Source organism: Eulemur rufifrons, chromosome 9 (genome assembly GCF_041146395.1).
Source record: "Eulemur rufifrons isolate Redbay chromosome 9, OSU_ERuf_1, whole genome shotgun sequence".
Taxonomy (NCBI): Eukaryota; Metazoa; Chordata; class Mammalia; order Primates; family Lemuridae; genus Eulemur; species Eulemur rufifrons.
Genome location: NC_090991.1, coordinates 53,029,270 through 53,045,706, shown reverse-complemented (window position 1 = coordinate 53,045,706; position 16,437 = coordinate 53,029,270). Strand labels below are relative to the sequence as shown.

Below are 16,437 nucleotides of genomic sequence, written 5' to 3'. Positions count from 1 at the left end.
GGGACAAAGGGGCCCGTTCAAGGCCCTGCCCCTCCCTCCAGCTGGCTGCCCAGGGGTGATGGAATGTGGGGGCGTCAGTCTCCTGAGAACAGGAGGACCTTGGAGCCCCAGGGGTGACCTGGAGTGACCCTACGGGCTTGTGTGTGACGTAGCTGGGAGGCCGTCCTGTTTGCTGCTTCCTCCTGGGCTGGGGAGCGAGGGCCCAGCGCTGGCTTCCTGCTGGAGGAAGTGTTTTAGGTCACAGGGCGGGCACAGGGAAGGCCTCTGAGCTGACCTTTTTCTTCAAGGGGGAGGTGTCTCTGGGCCAGAACCCTCTGAACGCAGGGCTTGGAGGGGCTGTGTCCACAGGCACCCTGTCCCTTCCCTATTTCCCAAGGGCTGGCGACATCCAGGAAGCAGATGGGGAACTGCAACCCCCTTCCTCCCTCCCTCCTTCCCCCTCCAGCCTGGGCAGTGGAAGGGACTGTCCCCTCAGTCTGTTCTGGCCTCAGGCTTATTTGGGGCCACTCACCTGACCACGTGCTCAGCTGTGGTTGGGGCAGGATGGGGCTCAGCAGCCTGGGCTATGAGTGGCACCTCCCACTGTCCCCAGGGGGGTGGGCGGTTTGGACATGTTCGAGGCATTGAAGGCCAACTTTGGCTCAACACTCCCTGTCTCCTCAGATGTGTAGCGGGAGGCTCTGGAGTCGGTGCCCAGGCTCTGAGCTGCCCTAGGTCTGCAGGCTGGCTGGGTGTGGGCTGCAGACATGGCCCAACCGCTGGCCTTTGTCCTCGATGTCCCGGAGACCCCAGGGGACCAGGGGTAAGCACTCTGGGTCTGGGAACTGGTGGGCTGGGGCGCATCATGGCCTGGTGGAAGGAGACGGGTGGCTGGAACCTGATGCCCCTGCCCCCCGCAGCCAGGAGCCCAGCCCCTACGATGAGAGCGAAGTGCATGATTCCTTCCACCAGCTCATCCAAGAGCAGAGCCGGTGGGTGGCTGAGGAGGGGCTGGAGCTGCAGCAGAGGGAGCCGGGGGCTCCAGGTAAGCCCGGGGCCTGGATGCCAGGACAGTGTGGACAGGGGCTTGGGCTTCCCAGCCTCTCCGGACAGCCCTTCCAGCAGTCTGCAGGCCTGGGGTGGGGGTAGGGTGGCAGAGACCACCAGCCAAGGGCACCTCCAGGGCCTCCGGCCAAGCCTTTCTTCCTTGGCAGGCAGTGGCCACGAGACCCTCCTGGGGCCTGAAGGTGCCCCCGTCCACAGCACGGCCACACTGCGCATTTTGGCCAGCATGCCCAGTCGCACGATTGGTGAGTGGGACCCTCTGCCCTTGGCCCCAGCATTGACCCCAGCCCGTGGGCTGGACCAGGGTTTCAGCCCTGCGGGTTCCCGGCCCACCCCGTCTGCTGCCTGGAGGCCCTGCACAGCCCCATGCAGCCCGTGCTGGGTTCTAAAAATGACTCGAGTCATCCCGGGGATAAAAATGGGTTCTTGGGAGCCCAGCGGCACCCAAGGTCTCTGATGCAGGGATTTTCTTGGGTCCTGGGAAGGGGTGAGGGATGGCGAGGCCTGGTGCAAGGGCCGAGTGGGGCGAGGGAGGTCCAGCCTGGCTGGCCCAGCCCTGCCCAGCTGCTTCCGTAGGCCGCAGCCGTGGCGCCATCATCTCCCAGTACTACAACCGCACCATGAGGCTGCGGCGCAGGAGCAGCCGGCCCCTGCTTGGGGACGTGGTGACACGCTCAGCCAGACCCAGCATCCGCCTCTACGACCTAGAGCTGGACCCTGCGGCCCAGGAGGTGGAGGGTGAGTGAGCCTGCCCAGCCCAGACTCAGACACTGGCCTGCCGGAGGGAGCGCCCGGTGGTGGCAGAGCCAGGAAAGCCGCCCACTTAGCAGGCTGCCTGAAGGCCTCCCCCTGCTGGGACCTTCCGGGACAGGGAAGTAGGGGCCTTTCAGGTGCAGAGGGCTCGCCCCACGGCAGGCAGGCATTCAGTGCACTCCACAAATGTCCTTTGAGCCTGGGGAGGGTTGTGGCCGCGGGGCCAGGCTTTGGGGATGCCACAGTGGAAAATTGGCCTTCCACTCCCGGGAGGCTCACCGTCTGCCCTGTGAGACAGATGTGAACCAAAGAAATGGATAAGCGGACGGGTAAAGCTCAGAGAAGAGAGAAGCTCTGTGCAGAAACCAGCCTAGCCTAGAGGGGTCCAGGAAGGCTTCCTGGAGGAGGTGGCGCTAGAGCAGAGAGGGCATGTGCAAAGGTGCAGAGGCCAGTGTGGAGGGACTGGGGAGTGGGGACCATTCTCACAGGCTGGTCCTCAACCAGCTGAGGAGCTCGGGGAGGTCCCTGACACATCCCTTCTGCCTGGTCCCTTTGGGCTCTGCCTCCCCAGGCCTTGTGCACTTTCTGGGGACCCTGCCCCTGACTGGCGGGCGATGGAGCAGGGCAGGGTGCTGTGGGCTCGGGGTCAGGGCGAACGTTGCTGTTTCACCGTTTACTCTGCAACCCGGGCCAGGTGTCATTTCCTGTCTGTAAAATTGGTGTTAAAGTAGCACCCACCTTCTGGCTGGTCTCGAAGGTGCGAGGAGGCCTGTAGCCACCCTTCCAGGCCCACGTTGTGGTGGCGACCCGTTAGAGGAGAGAAGAACTCCTCTGGGTCCTGGAACTTAATGTTGAGGTCCCAGGGGGCCCTGGCTGGGCCTCCCGAGAGAAAGGGGGTGGGGGTGGGGACAGGGAGCACCCGGCTGCTCGCCCTCCTCCACTCACCCCTTGAGGGCGAACATTGCTGGGCAGTGGGGGGCAGATGCTGGGGACTTGGTGGGGGAGGAGGAGGGGGTTGCTGGGCTCCAGGGGGCGGAGGTGGGAGAGTGAGGGTGGCCAGGCTAGCGGGGAGTCGGGAGCAGCTTCGTGACAGGCCTGGGACACCCCGACTGCTGGCTGGGTTCTGGCTTCAACTGTATGGGCAGAGGGGAGCCACTTGGGCTCCGGCTGGGCCTGGTGGGAGGGTAGCCAGAGGCCCACGTTGGGAGGGTGCCGCGGGCAGACAGGCTTGTCCAGGGTCCCGGCCGTGGCAGGAGGGAGGCTGCTGCGGGATGGGCAGGGTCTCCTCGTTCCTCTTTGCAGAGAAGCGAAACCTCCTGGTGAAGGAGCTTCAGGGCCTGTCGGCCGCCCAGCGTGACCACATGCTCCGGGGGATGCCCTTGAGCCTGGCGGAGAAACGTGGCCTTCGGTGAGTGCCCACCCTGCACATGCGGCCCTGAGACCCACGTCCTTAGCTGGGCTGGGTGGTCAGGCATTGGGTCCTGAGCCTGGGTGGGTGGTCCCCGGAGGCAGTGAGGCCCCTCCTCAGTCCAGGCACCCATGGCTGCCTCTGTCCCCAGAGAGAAGAGCCAGACCCCCCTTGGGAGGCGGAGGGGTCAGCCTGGCCGTGGTGGGCTCTTCTCCTGCTGCAGCCGGCTCAGATACGCCTGCATCCTGGTAGGGCCTCCTGTGCTGGCCTGGCGGGGCAGCCACCCTTTCTCTTGCCGCTGTCCTGCTCCCGGGGTCTCCCAGCCCCTGCCTTGTTCTGGGCCTGTGAATGGCCTGTCCTGGGTCCTGTCCTCTGCTGGATGCCTGGGGCCTGGGCTTGGGGCAGGCGGGGCTCCCCCTCTGGCCTGGCCCTCAGGGCCTCCCTGCCGCTGTCCCCACAGGCCTTGCACAGCCTGGGGCTGGCGCTGCTCTCAGGCTTGCATGCCCTGACACCGTGGCGCTACGCCCTGAAGCGCATCGGGGGCCAGTTCGGATCCAGCGTGCTCTCCTACTTCCTCTTCCTCAAGACCCTGGTGGCCTTCAACGCCCTCCTGCTGTTGCTGCTGCTGGCCTTTGTGGTGGGCGTGCAGGCTGCCTTCCCGCCGGCCCCCGGCCCTGGCCCCCGCCCTGCCTGCACGGGCCTGGAGCTCCTCACGGGCGCGGTGAGGGAGCCCACACGAGCCGGGACATCTGGGCAAGGCAGGGGCATCTGTCTTCGGCTGCCACCTCGGCACTGTCTCCCTGTCTTGTCCCAGCTTTCCTGCGGACCCGGTTCCTGTCCCCACCCCATGTTGTGACTCTGAGTGGCCACAGCCAGCTCCCCACCTCCCTTGTCAGCTGCTCCTTGGTGTCCACTGTGTCCCGGTTCCCATGGGGCTGGGGAGGCCCAGGATTGCGGAGGCCTTTGGCCCATCAATGTCCTTGCCGACCCCATCCGGGCCCTTCCCCACGGCTGGCCTCCCTCTGCCCCTCGGGGCCTGAAGGTGGGTCAGGGGTGGGGAGAAGGGAGAGTACCTAACCCAGCCGGGCGTCCCCCACAGGGCTGCTTCACCCACACCGTCATGTACTACGGCTACTACAGCAATGCCACGCTGAACCAGCCATGTGGCCACCCCCTGGAGGGTGGCCAGTGCAGACCCGGGGCAGGCGGCCTGCCCTACAATATGCCCCTGGCCTACCTCTTCACTGTGGGGGTGGCCTTCTTCATCACCTGCATCACCCTGGTGTACAGGTAATGGTCCTCGACCTCATGAAGCTGGCTCTGGGCACCGTTGATCCATCCATCCATCCTTTGACCCATCCATTGATCCTTCCTTCTTTCATTTCCTTTCTTCCTTCCTTCTGTCCATCTATGCACCCACCTGCCTACCCACACACCCATCCATCCATCCACCCTCCCATCCATCCACCTATCCATCCACTCATCCATCCATCCATCCACTCATCCATCCATCCATCCACTCACCCACTCATCCATCCATCCACCTATCCATCCACTCGTCTATCCATCCACTTATCCACCCACCCATCCATCCATCCACTTGTCTATCCATCCACTTATCCACCCACCCATCCATCCATCCACTCGTCTATCCATCCACCTATCCACCCACTCATCCATCCATCCACCTATCTGTCTACTCATCCATCCATCTATCTACCTATCTATCCACTCATCCAACCATCCATTCATCCACCCACCCTCCCATCCCACACATGTTCCCTGTGCTCAGCTCAGGGCAGGAAGGTAAATTGAGCATGGTGCCTGCCCTACAGGAGCTTACTGTCCCTGGAAGAAGATAGACCAATGAATGGGCTGGGACAATCCAGGAGCCCTAGAGGTCTTTGCCCAAGTGTTAGGGGAACACTGGGCAGGGAGTCAGGCTGGCATCCCAGGGGCACTTGCCTCTATATTGGGAGGTTAAGTGAGGATGGGCAGGAAAGAAGCAGGGGAGGATATTTTGGTCATTATAATGGGTGAGGCAAAGCCCTGAGGTGAGCCCAGAGTCTTGTGTACGTTGTCTGGGTGGGGGGCAGCCCTGCCCCCTCTCCTAGACACGTGTGGCTGGTGGGCACTGTAATGGACAAGGCTGGTCTAGAGTGGCTGGTGGTCTACACCAGGAGGCTGGACCAGCGGTGGGGCGCATCCTGCTCTTGGAGGGCTCCTGAGTGGGTGGGGGGTTTCAGCCGCAGGACGTCCCGTCTGCCTTCTCCCTCTGGCCTCCCTGCCCCTTGTCCAGCCCCCACCTCTCTCTGCTTCCCAGCATGGCCCACGCTTTCGGGGAGAGCTACCGTGTGGGCAGCACCTCTGGCGTCCACGCCATCACCGTCTTCTGCTCCTGGGATTACAAGGTGACTCAGAGGCGGGCCTCGCACCTCCAGCATGACAACATCCGCACCCGGCTAAAGGTGAGCACCTGGGGCTGTGCCATCTGTCCCCCAACCCCAGCCCTGGAACCCCACAGTGGTAGCCCCCAGACCAAATGGCCAGACTGTGGTCCGGAGGGAGGGCTGTCCGTGTGTGAGCTGATCTCGGGGGCACTGGGGGTCTTCTGCTAACAGGGTCAAGGTGGGCCCTGATTTTTCTTCCTGTACACGCCCCTCAGTTAGGGGCTGCCCCTGTTGTCTGCTGGCGGGTGTCAGCACCCACAGCCCCATGAACACCCAGGAGCTAGCGTCACAGAAAACCGCACCTGGCAGGTTTCAGTGGGCATATGTGCTTGCGCTGGGGACCCTGGGGTCAAAGCCCCAGCCGGGGAGCTCGGCCTGCTTGCATGGCCTCTCCTGGGAGCCAGCGGGTCCTGCCCTGGGGCCCTGGGCTCCAGCCGGCACATGCTCCTGGCCGTGGTTAGCTCAGTTAAAGGCCACAGGAGCCCAGTGGCTGAAGACTGTTATCTTCCCTGTGCTACAGTGAGGAAACTGAGGCACAGAGGTTACATCCCTTGTCAGAGGTCATGCATGGGGCCAGGAGGCAGCAGAGCTGGGCCCCGTGCAAGGTTCTCTGCCTTCCTGGAGTTTCCTGTTGTGCGGACTCAGAGCTATGGCCCGACTCATGGGCCGTTCTGCTGTCCTTGGGGAGCTCGCACTGGGGGCAGGTGCCTTCCATGCCTGGGGTCTCCTGGTCACTAGGGGCCCCCCACATCCACAGGGAACAGGGAAAGGACATCTGGCAGGGCAGCTCTGGAGGCTTCCTGGGGCAGGGCTGGGGAGGCGGGGGGGGGGGGGTCCTGTGTCCTCCTGTGCCTGCAGGGAAGGCCCGGAGCAGGCGGGAGGGGCAGGCGGGGCTGTTGGGCAGTTGATCCTTGACTCTCGTTCCCCTCAAGCCTGCCAGTGTGTCTGTGTGTGCCCTGGAGCAGGTGACAAGAACACACTATCCCCCATAGGAGCTGTTGGCCGAGTGGCAGCTGCGGCAGAGTACCCGGAGCGTGCTTGGGAGGCTGCAGCAGGTGGCCGTGTTGGGGCTCGTGTGGCTGCTGTGTCTGGGGACCGTGTTGGGCTGCGCTGCGGCTGTCCACGCCTTCTCAGAGCTCATGCTCCAGGTGCCCGGAGCAGGGGGCGCCTGGCCTTTGCGACTCTGGGCACCTGTCCCCAGGGGTGTCTGTCCCCCCTCCCACTCCACCCTGGCCACAGGGCTCCCACATGCCCACCCACCATGCTGGGGCCGCCTCCCGGTCCCCCCCTTTGACTCACTGCTTGTCCTGTCTCCCGCCCTCCCCCATTCTTCTGTCTTCGGTTTCTCTTTCCTTTTCCACCAACTGTGCCCCCACACTTGCGTGCGATGTGAGTGGGAGGCGAGGGGTGGCCTGGGTAAGGGAGGGAGGTGCTGCCTGCCAGGTCTGTCCCTCCTCCGCCCCCTCTCCCAGCAGCAACCTGCTCCATGGAGGGACACCTGTGGTGACCCTCCCCTCTGCTGCCCTGGCAGGACCCGGTGGCTGCTGGCCAGGAGGTGGCACTGCTGGCGCTACCCCTGGTGGTCTGCCTCCTCAACCTGGGGGTCCCCTACCTGTACCGCTGCCTGGCCGCCCTGGAGCCGCACGACTCCCCGGTGCTGGAGGTGTACGTGGCCATCTGCAGGTGTGTGGCCAGGCGGGCGGGCCCTGGAGTGCATCTCCTGTCCCCCGGGGACCCTCCTCAGCCTCCGTGCCCTGCCCTCTGCAGGAATCTCATCCTCAAGATGGTCACCCTGGGGGTGCTTTGCTACCACTGGCTGGGCCGCAGGGTGGGCACCCTGCAGGACCAGTGCTGGGAGGACTTCGTGGGCCAGGAGCTGTACCGCTTCGTGGTGCTGGACTTCCTCTTCATACTGCTGGACACGCTCTTCGGGGAGCTGGTGTGGCGGTGAGCGCTGGGCCGGGCCGCCCTGGGCAGCCGTGGCTCCTCAACCCGGACCAGGGCGGCTCGCCAGGTTCTCAGGCCTGACCTTCCGCATCAGGGCCTGCGCCTGCGCATGCGCGCGCGAGGGCTCTCGGGTAGAAGGTCGCTGGAGCGAGAACGTCGGCGAGTCGGAACCTCACGCGCTTTTAGATTGCAAAGGAAAACAGGGTGGAAGCGATGTGCGCGTGGGGCTCTCGGTCTTGCAGGCAAAGGAAGGGGCATGTTCAGAATGTTCCGGTAGCCCGAGTGGGTACCAGCACTTCAGGTGTTTTCTATTCCTTCTTTTGGTGTTTTCTTCAAGAATAGATGAATCTGGCCGGGCGCGGTGGCTCACGCCTGTAATCCTAGCACTCTGGGAGGCCGAAGCGGGAGGATCGCTTGAGGTCAGGGGTTCGAGACCAGCCTGAGCAAGAGCGAGACCTCGTCTCTACTAAAAATAGAAAGAAATGATCTGGACAGCTAAAAATATACAGAAAAAATTAGCCGGGTATGGTGGTGCATGCCTGTTGTTCCAGCTACTTGGGAGGCTGAGGCAGGAGGATCACTTGAGCCCAGGAGTTTGAGGTTGCTGTGAGCTAGGCTGACACCACAGCACTCTAGCCTGGGCAACAGAGCAAGACTCTGTCTAAAAAAAAAAAAAAAAATTTATCCAAGCTCATTCTTGTTGGTAAGAATCAAAGAAAATTAAAAAATTCAATAGAAAAATAAATTTAAAAAGAATATGTGAATTCAATAATAAAAAAACAAGATTTAAGAATTCAGTAAACTGTTTGGGGTTTTTTTTTTTTTTTTTTTTTTTTTTTTTGAGACAGAATCTCTCTCTGTCACCCCCAGCTGGAGTGCCGTGGCATCATCATAGCTCACTGCAGCCTCCAACTCCTGGGCTCAAGGGATCCTCCTGCCTCAGCCTCTCCAGTTGCTGAGACTACAGACATGCACCACCATGCCCGGCTAATTTTTTCTATATATATTTTTAGTTGTCCAGCTAATTTCTATTTTTAGTAGAGATGGGGGTCTCACTCTTGCTCAAGCTGGTCTTGAACTCCTGAGCTCGAACAATCCTCCCACCTCGGTCTCCCAGAGTGCTGGGATCACAGGCGTGAGCCACCGTGCCCGGCCTAAAAATTCAGTGAAATGTTTGATGCTGATTCTGCGTGTTTGGAGCTGGCGTGTCTGAACCCACTGAGAAACACACCCCAGAGGCAGCAGCTGCTGCAGGGAGCCCCTCTGGTGGGGACCAGGGTGTGAAGAGATATTTGCTGGGCACCCTAAGGGAAGGGTCAGGATGTCACCTCAGTGTGTGGGTGTCCTCAGGCCCGGGGGCATCTTGCAGGGGTGGGGAGCAGGGTTGGTCTCCCCAGGCAAGGCCCTCCGGTCTGACCCCCAGGGCTCTCCCTCTGCCCAGGGTTATCTCTGAGAAGAAGACAAAGATGAGGCGGAAGCCTGAGTTTGACATTGCCCGGAATGTTCTGGAACTGATTTATGGGCAGACTCTGACATGGTGAGGCTCCCCCACTTGCCTCCTGTCTGGCCCCTGAAGGAGGGCTGAGCCCCTTGGTTGGTGCCCCTTTGCCCCTGGGGACCCTGCACCTGCCTCCTCCCGGGGCCACAGCAAGGCCAGCCTGGGACTCTGCAGTGGCGTGGCCGGCCCCGTCTGCGGCCACTCCCACTTGCCCTCCCCGTGGTCTCAGGGAGGGGAGGGCACAGAGGCAGCCTGTCCCAACCCTGCCCTGGGGAGCCACGCAGGGTTGTGTCCCAGCCTCTGGAGCGCAGCCCCCTCCCTTCCCAGGCTGGGGGTCCTCTTCTCGCCCCTCCTGCCCGCCGTGCAGATCGTGAAGCTGCTGCTCCTCTTCCAAGTCAAGAAGGTAACGCCGCGCTCACGCCTGTAATCCTAGCACTCTGGGAGGCCGAGGCGGGCGGATTGTTTGAGCTCAGGAGTTCGAGACCAGCCTGAGCAAGAGTGAGACCCTGTCTCTACCAAAAATAGAAAGAAATTAGCTGGACAACTAAAAATATATATAGAAAAAATCATCTGGGCATGGTGGTGTATGCCTGTAGTCCCAGCTACTCGGGAGGTTGAGGCAGGAGGATCGCTTGAGCCTAGGAGTTTGAGGTTGCTGTGAGCTAGGCTGACGCCACGGCACTCTAGCCTGGGCAACAGAGCAAGACTCTGTCTCAAAAAACAAAAAAAGGTAACGCTGCCGTGGGCTGGGGGGACGGCCCCAGCCACTGGGCAAGACTTGCCTGGGCAGACCTGGGACTTTGGAGCCCTCTGCCTCCCGAGTGACCTGCGGCTGGCATCCCGGGGCTGCCCTCGGGTCTGTCCCTCGGCGTGCGGGAACCGGCTGAGCCCTCACCTGTCTCTGTCAGGCTGGGCAGCAGCCGCTGGGTTCATAGGCCGTGACCAGGTGCCTGTGCGCGGGGCTGGGGCTTAGGGCCAGGGCGCTGCGAGACTTGAGCCTCAGGCCTTCCCGGCCCCTGGGAAGTGACCTTGGCCCTCTGTCCTCAGCAGAGGTGTGCTCAGTGGCTGAGAACCAGGGACCTTGGTTCTGGCCTGGCTCTGGGCAGCTCCTCTCCCTTCTGGTCCTGCATGACCCCGCTGTACCTTGGGGACTGTTCTAGTGGGGACTGAGGGAGCACACCGAGCAAGGGCTGGGTGCGGAGCCGGGCGCGGTCCGACTCAGTGCAGCTGTCAGGGCGGCCCCTTCCCTCGCCAGCAGCCCGGGCAGGCCACACCCATGTGCCTCGGTCTGCCCTGTGAACCCCCAGGCACCGTGGAGTGAGGGGGTCTCAGCATGGGCCCTGCCAGGCCTGGAGGTGTAGGGGGTGCTGGGCAGTGGCAGAGCGCAGCCTTTGTCCCCCAGACGAGCCTCCTGGCCAACTGCCAGGCGCCGCGCAGGCCCTGGCTGGCCTCGCACATGAGCACCGTCTTCCTCTCGCTGCTGTGCTTCCCGTCCTTCCTGGGCGCCGCCGTCTTCCTCTGCTACGCCGTCTGGCAGTGAGTCCGGGCCGCGCGGCGGGCTGGGGAGCCCAGTGCTTCTTGTCATCCAGGCTGGGCGCGGGTGCCCGGGGTGTGGGGCTGGGATGGGGGGTGGAGCGGAGGGGCTGGGAGGAGCTGGGAGCCGTAGCCCCGGCTGAGGGGTCCGCTCACCCTCGTCCCCAGGGTGAAGCCCTCGAGCATGTGCGGCCCCTTCCGGAGCCTGGACACCATGTACGGGGCTGGCACGGCGTGGGTGCACCACCTGGAGGCGGCGGGGCCCCAGCTCTCCTGGCTGCCCTGGGTGCACCGGCACCTGGTGGAAAACACCTTCTTCATCTTCCTGCTGTCGGCCCTGCTGCTGTGAGTCCAGGCCCGGGGGCTGCCAGGGCTGCGCCTGCCCGGGGGATCCTGGGAGTCCCTGCTGCTCCTGCCTTGCCTGACAGCCGGTCTCCCGTAGGGCTGTGATCTACTTCAACATCCAGGTGGTGAGGGGCCAGCGCAAGGTCATCTGCCTGCTCAAGGAGCAGATCAGCCACGTGAGTGCCCACCTCCCCCCTCTGGGGACACACCTGGGTGACGCCTCTCTGCTTATCTGCTGGCCTGTCCGCAGCCCCCACAGCTTCTCTGTGGCCTCGGCTGTTGAAAGGGTTGTTTGCCAAAGGAGTGGCACGATCCGTAGTGTGCTTTGAAGGGCAGGCATGAGGCGGCCCCAGCCCGGCTCCTGATCTTCAACCCAGGGACGGGGTCCAGCCCCAGGCAGTGGCCCCGACGGGTGCAGGGTGCAGGCAGGGTCCATGAGGACTTCTGAGATGCTAGGAATGGCTTTTGGCTTCCTGGGGACCCATGCTGGCACGTGGACTCTCTCATTTTACAAAGAGGGGAGGTGAGGGTGACAGGGGGTCAGGCCTTAAAACTTTTTTTTTTTTTTGAGACAGAGTCTCACTCTGTCGCCTGGGCTAGAGTGCTGTGGCGTCAGCCTAGCTCACAGCAACCTCAGACTCCTGGGCTCAGGCAATCCTCTTGCCTCAGCCTCCTGAGTAGCTGGGACTACATGCATGCGCCACCACACCTGGCTAATTTTTTCTATATATTTTTAGCTGTCCAGCTAATTTCTTTCTATTTCTTTTTTTATTTTTTTTTTTTGAGACAGAGTCTTGCTCTGTTGCCCGGGCTAGAGTGAGTGCCGTAGCGTCAGCCTAGCTCACAGCAACCTCAAACTCCTGGGCTTAAGCGATCCTCCTGCCTCAGCTTCTCGAGTAGCTGGGACTACAGGCATGTGCCACCATGCCCGGCTAATTTTTTCTATATATATTTTTAGTTGTCCACATAATTTCTTTCTATTTTTAGTAGAGACAGGGGTCTCGCTCTTGCTCAGGCTGGTCTCGAACTCCTGACCTCGAGCGATCCACCCGCCTCGCCCTCCCAGATGGCTAGGATTACAGGCGTGAGCCACCGTGCCCGGCCTCTATTTTTTTTTTAGTAGAGATAGGTTCTTGCTCTTGCTCAGGCTAATTTCAAATTCCTGAGCTCAAGTGATCCACCCGCCTCGCCCTCCCAGATGGCTAGGATTACAGGCGTGAGCCACCGCACCCGGCCCCTCATTTTATTTTTTAATTTTTGTTTTTGTTGTTCTTTTTATTGAGATGGGTTCTTGCTGCATTGGCCATGCTGGGCTCAAACTCACGATCCTGCTGCCTCAGCCTCCCACCCGAGTAGCTGGGACTACAGGTGTGCACCAGCATGCCTGGCAAAACATTTTTACTAAAAAGACAAAATGACAGGTTTTATGGGACGCCATGGTTTGTCATGGGATTGAGCTGCAGGAGGAGGACAGTGCTCAGGTGCGCCCCTCCTCTCTGGGGCAGCCCCGTTCTCTGCCCCGAGGAGCACCCGCTTGTCCCCCAGGCGGCTCGAGTTGGAAACGAGGTATTTTCCCATTTGGGTCTCCCAGGCTGGCCTCTCGCCTCCCTTGGCATGGCCGGCCGTGCTCGGTGTGGACAGGCCGCTCGGCTCTGAGCTCCCCCAGCGCCCTGACGTCTCTCCCTGTTGCCATTTTGTCCTTTCCTCTTGCACTTTTCCACTTTGGGGCCGCTGGGTGCCTGTGTCCCCAGGCGTGTTCCACACCAGGGCAGGGGCACTTGTGGGGTCCGCGCTGGGTGTCTGCCGAGGCGAGGACCGGGCAGTCACAGCAGGAGCGGCCTCAGCAGACACGTGGCCCTGCTCAGGCTGGCAGGTGCCAGGAGCAAGGGTCCGGGCAGTGGTCCTGAGCGGCAGGTGCTCGCAGGGACAGCTCCCACTTTGCCCCGGCTGCAACAGCGCAGCACACGCTGCCCCGTCTTCTGCCCTTCCCGTTGCCCAATGCCTGAATCTCGGTGGGCTCCCAGGACGCGGAGCTTGGAGCTGGTGTCTCAGCGGAGGTGGTTACCTGGCCATAGCTATCAGAAGCAGATTTTTGGCTCAATGACTCCTGCCCTACTGTGTGGCGCTTCAGAGCCTAGGGGTACCCGGTGGGGCCGGGGTGGGGTGCGCGGAGGAGCCTCGGGGAGAATCCTGTCTCCACTTGCCATTTCTGTGGGATCGCAAGGACCGTTCCCCCGCTGGGCGCTGGCTGCGGTGTCCGCCCAGGGCCAGCCCCTGCCGCAGTCCGAGTCTTTGGGGCCGGTGGTCTGAGCTTCCCCGGGGCCTGGTCAGGGCAGCTGAGGCCAAGGGCACACCCTCCCACTCGCCAGCAGCTCAACAGAAATAGCTCGGGGGCGTTGCTCAGGGCCCTGTGGGCCCCCCGTGCGGGTGTTCTAAGCGGTGCTCCCGGGTCGAGCCGGGTTCCCAGGTGCCCGGGACCACTCTGCTGGGCTCCAGGCCGATCCGAGTAGTGACGGTGGCTGCCGTCTGTCCATTTGGTGTTTATCCGTGCCAGGTCCCCTGCTAAATGCTTCATGAGCTTTTCATTTTTCATTGTCCACAGAGCCCTGGGTCAGCCCAGTGCTGGCCCCAAAGCTGTGCATGTCCTAAGACAGGAAGCTGGGAACGGGCCGTGTTACGTGGTCAGGGGGGTGAAGGTTGCAGGTGGAATCACAGCTGCTCGTCAGCTGGCCGCAGATGGGAGATTGTCCTGGATTATCTGGGAGGCCCAGTGTGATCTCCGGGTTCTTATAGGTGAAAAAGGGAGGCAGGAAGGTCGGGTCAGATGATGCCACGTGAGAGACTCGACCGGCCGTTGAAGGCTTTGAAGCGGAGGAGGGGCCGAGAGCCACTGATGGGGCGGCCTCTAGAAGCTGGCAAAGGGCTTGTCCCCTAGACCCAAACCAGCCCTGCCAACGCCGTGATTATGGCACAGTGGGACTCATTTTGGGCTTCTCACCTCCAGAGCTGGAAGATGATAAATTTGTGTTGTTTTAAGCTATAAAATTTGTGGTAATTTGATACAACAGCAATAGGAAATGTAAGCCCCGTGACTTGCATTATTATCCCCTTTTACAGATGGTGACACTGAGGTCAGAGTGCAGGTAATTCGTCCAAGGCAGAGTTAGTAGGTGGCCAGGTTTAAATCGAGTCAGGCTGGCTCTGGGCCCTCACTGTGCAGCTGATCACATTTCCTTCTTCACCTTAGCCACTGGGAAGCTTAGATCCACACAAATGACCACCTCCTGGCTCTTGGTTTTTCCTTAACCTTGTTTTGGTGCCTCTGTCACCTCTTTTAGCTTTTTGCTTCTTGTGATGTCAAATGTGCCTCATAAGTTCCCCCCCAAATGCGTCCTAGAGCAGGGGGGCTCTGGATGGACCGATGGACAATTCTGTTCTCTTCCCCTGTGTTCTGGCCTTTCTAGGAGGGGGAGGACAAAATCTTCTTAATCAACAAGCTTCATTCCGTCTACGAGAGGAAGGAGAGGGAGGAGAGGAGCAGGTGAGGGGCCCCTCTGAGCCGGGAGGGGACAGGGCCGGGCTGGACGGTGTCTATGGCACGTCTGCCCTCCTCCCAGGGGGCAGCCACCGCGGCCCAGTCACTGAGGCCCTTCCCTGTGGTTCCTCCTCAGGTGTGCGGGGCGCTTGGGGAAGGAGAGTTGAGTCTGGTGAGGGGGGAAATGCAAATGCAAGACCTGCCCTCAGCGCCCTGTGCCACCCCCCGTACGTCACTTGGTGCCAGCCTGGCGGGGCCTCCTCCCTGTGGGGTCAGCGCCTGTCACTGGGGCCGACGTCCGGTGCCTGTGATTAGACCTAGGGAAAGGGAGATGGCCGGGACACAGAGACTTGTGGAATTCAAAAGCATTCTTGTCTCGGGAGGGGCCATTGAGGCAGGCCATCTTTGCGGGGACGCTGACGACAGGTAGGGTGGGTGGTGTGACAGCCTCTGGCCCCGGTGGACAGACAGACACATGAACAGGTGCACACACAGGCATGTGCACCCAGAGGCCTGTTTCTGTCCCCTTCTTGGCCTCCCGGCCTGGGGGCAGGCTGAGGCTGCCCCCTCGGGGAGCTCCTGGGCTAGCCCTGCCCCGGCCGCAGAGCAGCCTGCAGGCCCGAGGCTGCGGCCACCAGGCCTCCTCCCCGGGGTGGCAGCACCCGCAGAGCAGCCGGCCGGTGCGCGTCCAGCGTTTGGAAGCCTCTGAGTAAAACTCACGGAACAAACACGCTGGGCCGTGAGCTAGCCTGGGGACCCCAAGGTCAGCACGAGGCCTCGTCCTCTGGGCCTCAGGAGACTGCAGAGCCCTCCGCCTCAGCTTCCCCTGTGGAGGAGGGACCGGTGCCCTGGGCCCCCATTGCGGGGCGTGTGAGGCTCCTTGGGCCCCCTGCGACGGTGTGTCGGCTGCCACTGGGCTGCCCTGTGTGAACTTGCTGGAACCCGACCACATCTGACCCCCAAAGAGGCAATTTCATGAGGTCCGGCACCCCCCCCGTCAAGTACCTCAGAGGTGGGTCCTTGCAGTGTCTCCCCGGCCTTCGCCTGCCCTGGAGCTCTCTAGACTCTTCTTTGGAAGCTGCCGGGCGTCGGCCTGTCCCTCGCTGGCCCGGCCACACTGAGGTCCGGCTCTGCCCAGCCTGGTCTGCTGGGCCCTTGCTGACGCCCCTTGAGGCAGGGCTGGTAGGACCCAGGAGGCTGCGACCCCCTTGCCCTGCTCGCAGAAGAAGGGGACACCTGGTGGGACAGCAACAGGCTCAGCAGGCTTACCCGGTGCCCTGGTCACCCTCTGTCCCACGGCACAGACTGGCACGAGACCACGCTGGCTCCTCAGTGACCTTGCTAGGACACCAGCATGGCGAAGTGACTCTGCTTCCTCTTTGGAAAGTGGGGGCAAGTGGGGCTCGGGCACCCCCCGGGCACCCCCCGTGCACCTTGCCCTGTCCTGACTCTATTTATTCTGATTAAATGGTTTTGCAAAGTGGGCTTGTCCCTTGGGACTCTGTGACTTGGGCCTGCCCAGATGTGCGCAGGTGCTGGCGGGTGCCCTGCCCACATCCTTTCTCCTGCCGCCTGGGGCCACCTCTGGGGCTGGTCTTGGTTGTGGGGCGCTCAGCTGAGCCAGGGCGCCCTCTGCTGGCCAAGCCCCAGCTGGCAGGGGCTGGAACCGGTGCCTGCCCACCCTAGACACTGCCGTTGGTTGGCCTGACCCGTGCCCGGAGGGGCTTCCGTTGCATGGGCGAGCCAGGCAGGCACAGGCTGTGACCAGAGCACTAAGTCAACCAGCGGGTGATGCCTTAGTGGTTATTGGGGCAGGAGGAGGGAGGCAAAATTAGGGAGCAACATTGGGGAGGGGTTGATGACATTTTAGTTGCAAATGAGCTGTGACAGGGTAGGGGGAGGTGTCTCCAAAGGCAAAGGGGCA

At 61.9% G+C, this 16,437-nt stretch overlaps 1 protein-coding gene across 1 annotated transcript; it reads left to right on the top strand.

Moving 5' to 3' along the window:
• The first annotated feature begins 551 nt into the window (after window positions 1–551).
• TMC6 (transmembrane channel like 6) lies at window positions 552–15,930 on the top strand. The gene is given in 20 exon segments (XM_069482910.1): window positions 552–802; window positions 900–1,024; window positions 1,194–1,289; window positions 1,621–1,782; window positions 3,100–3,205; window positions 3,357–3,453; window positions 3,666–3,926; window positions 4,305–4,495; window positions 5,529–5,673; window positions 6,648–6,803; window positions 7,187–7,338; window positions 7,423–7,602; window positions 9,044–9,139; window positions 9,428–9,503; window positions 10,503–10,636; window positions 10,802–10,978; window positions 11,076–11,154; window positions 14,443–14,519; window positions 15,691–15,719; window positions 15,722–15,930. Coding segments are annotated over 20 exon segments (2,523 nt in total). The 5' UTR covers window positions 552–746; the 3' UTR covers window positions 15,850–15,930.
• Window positions 15,931–16,437: the final 507 nt, after the last annotated feature.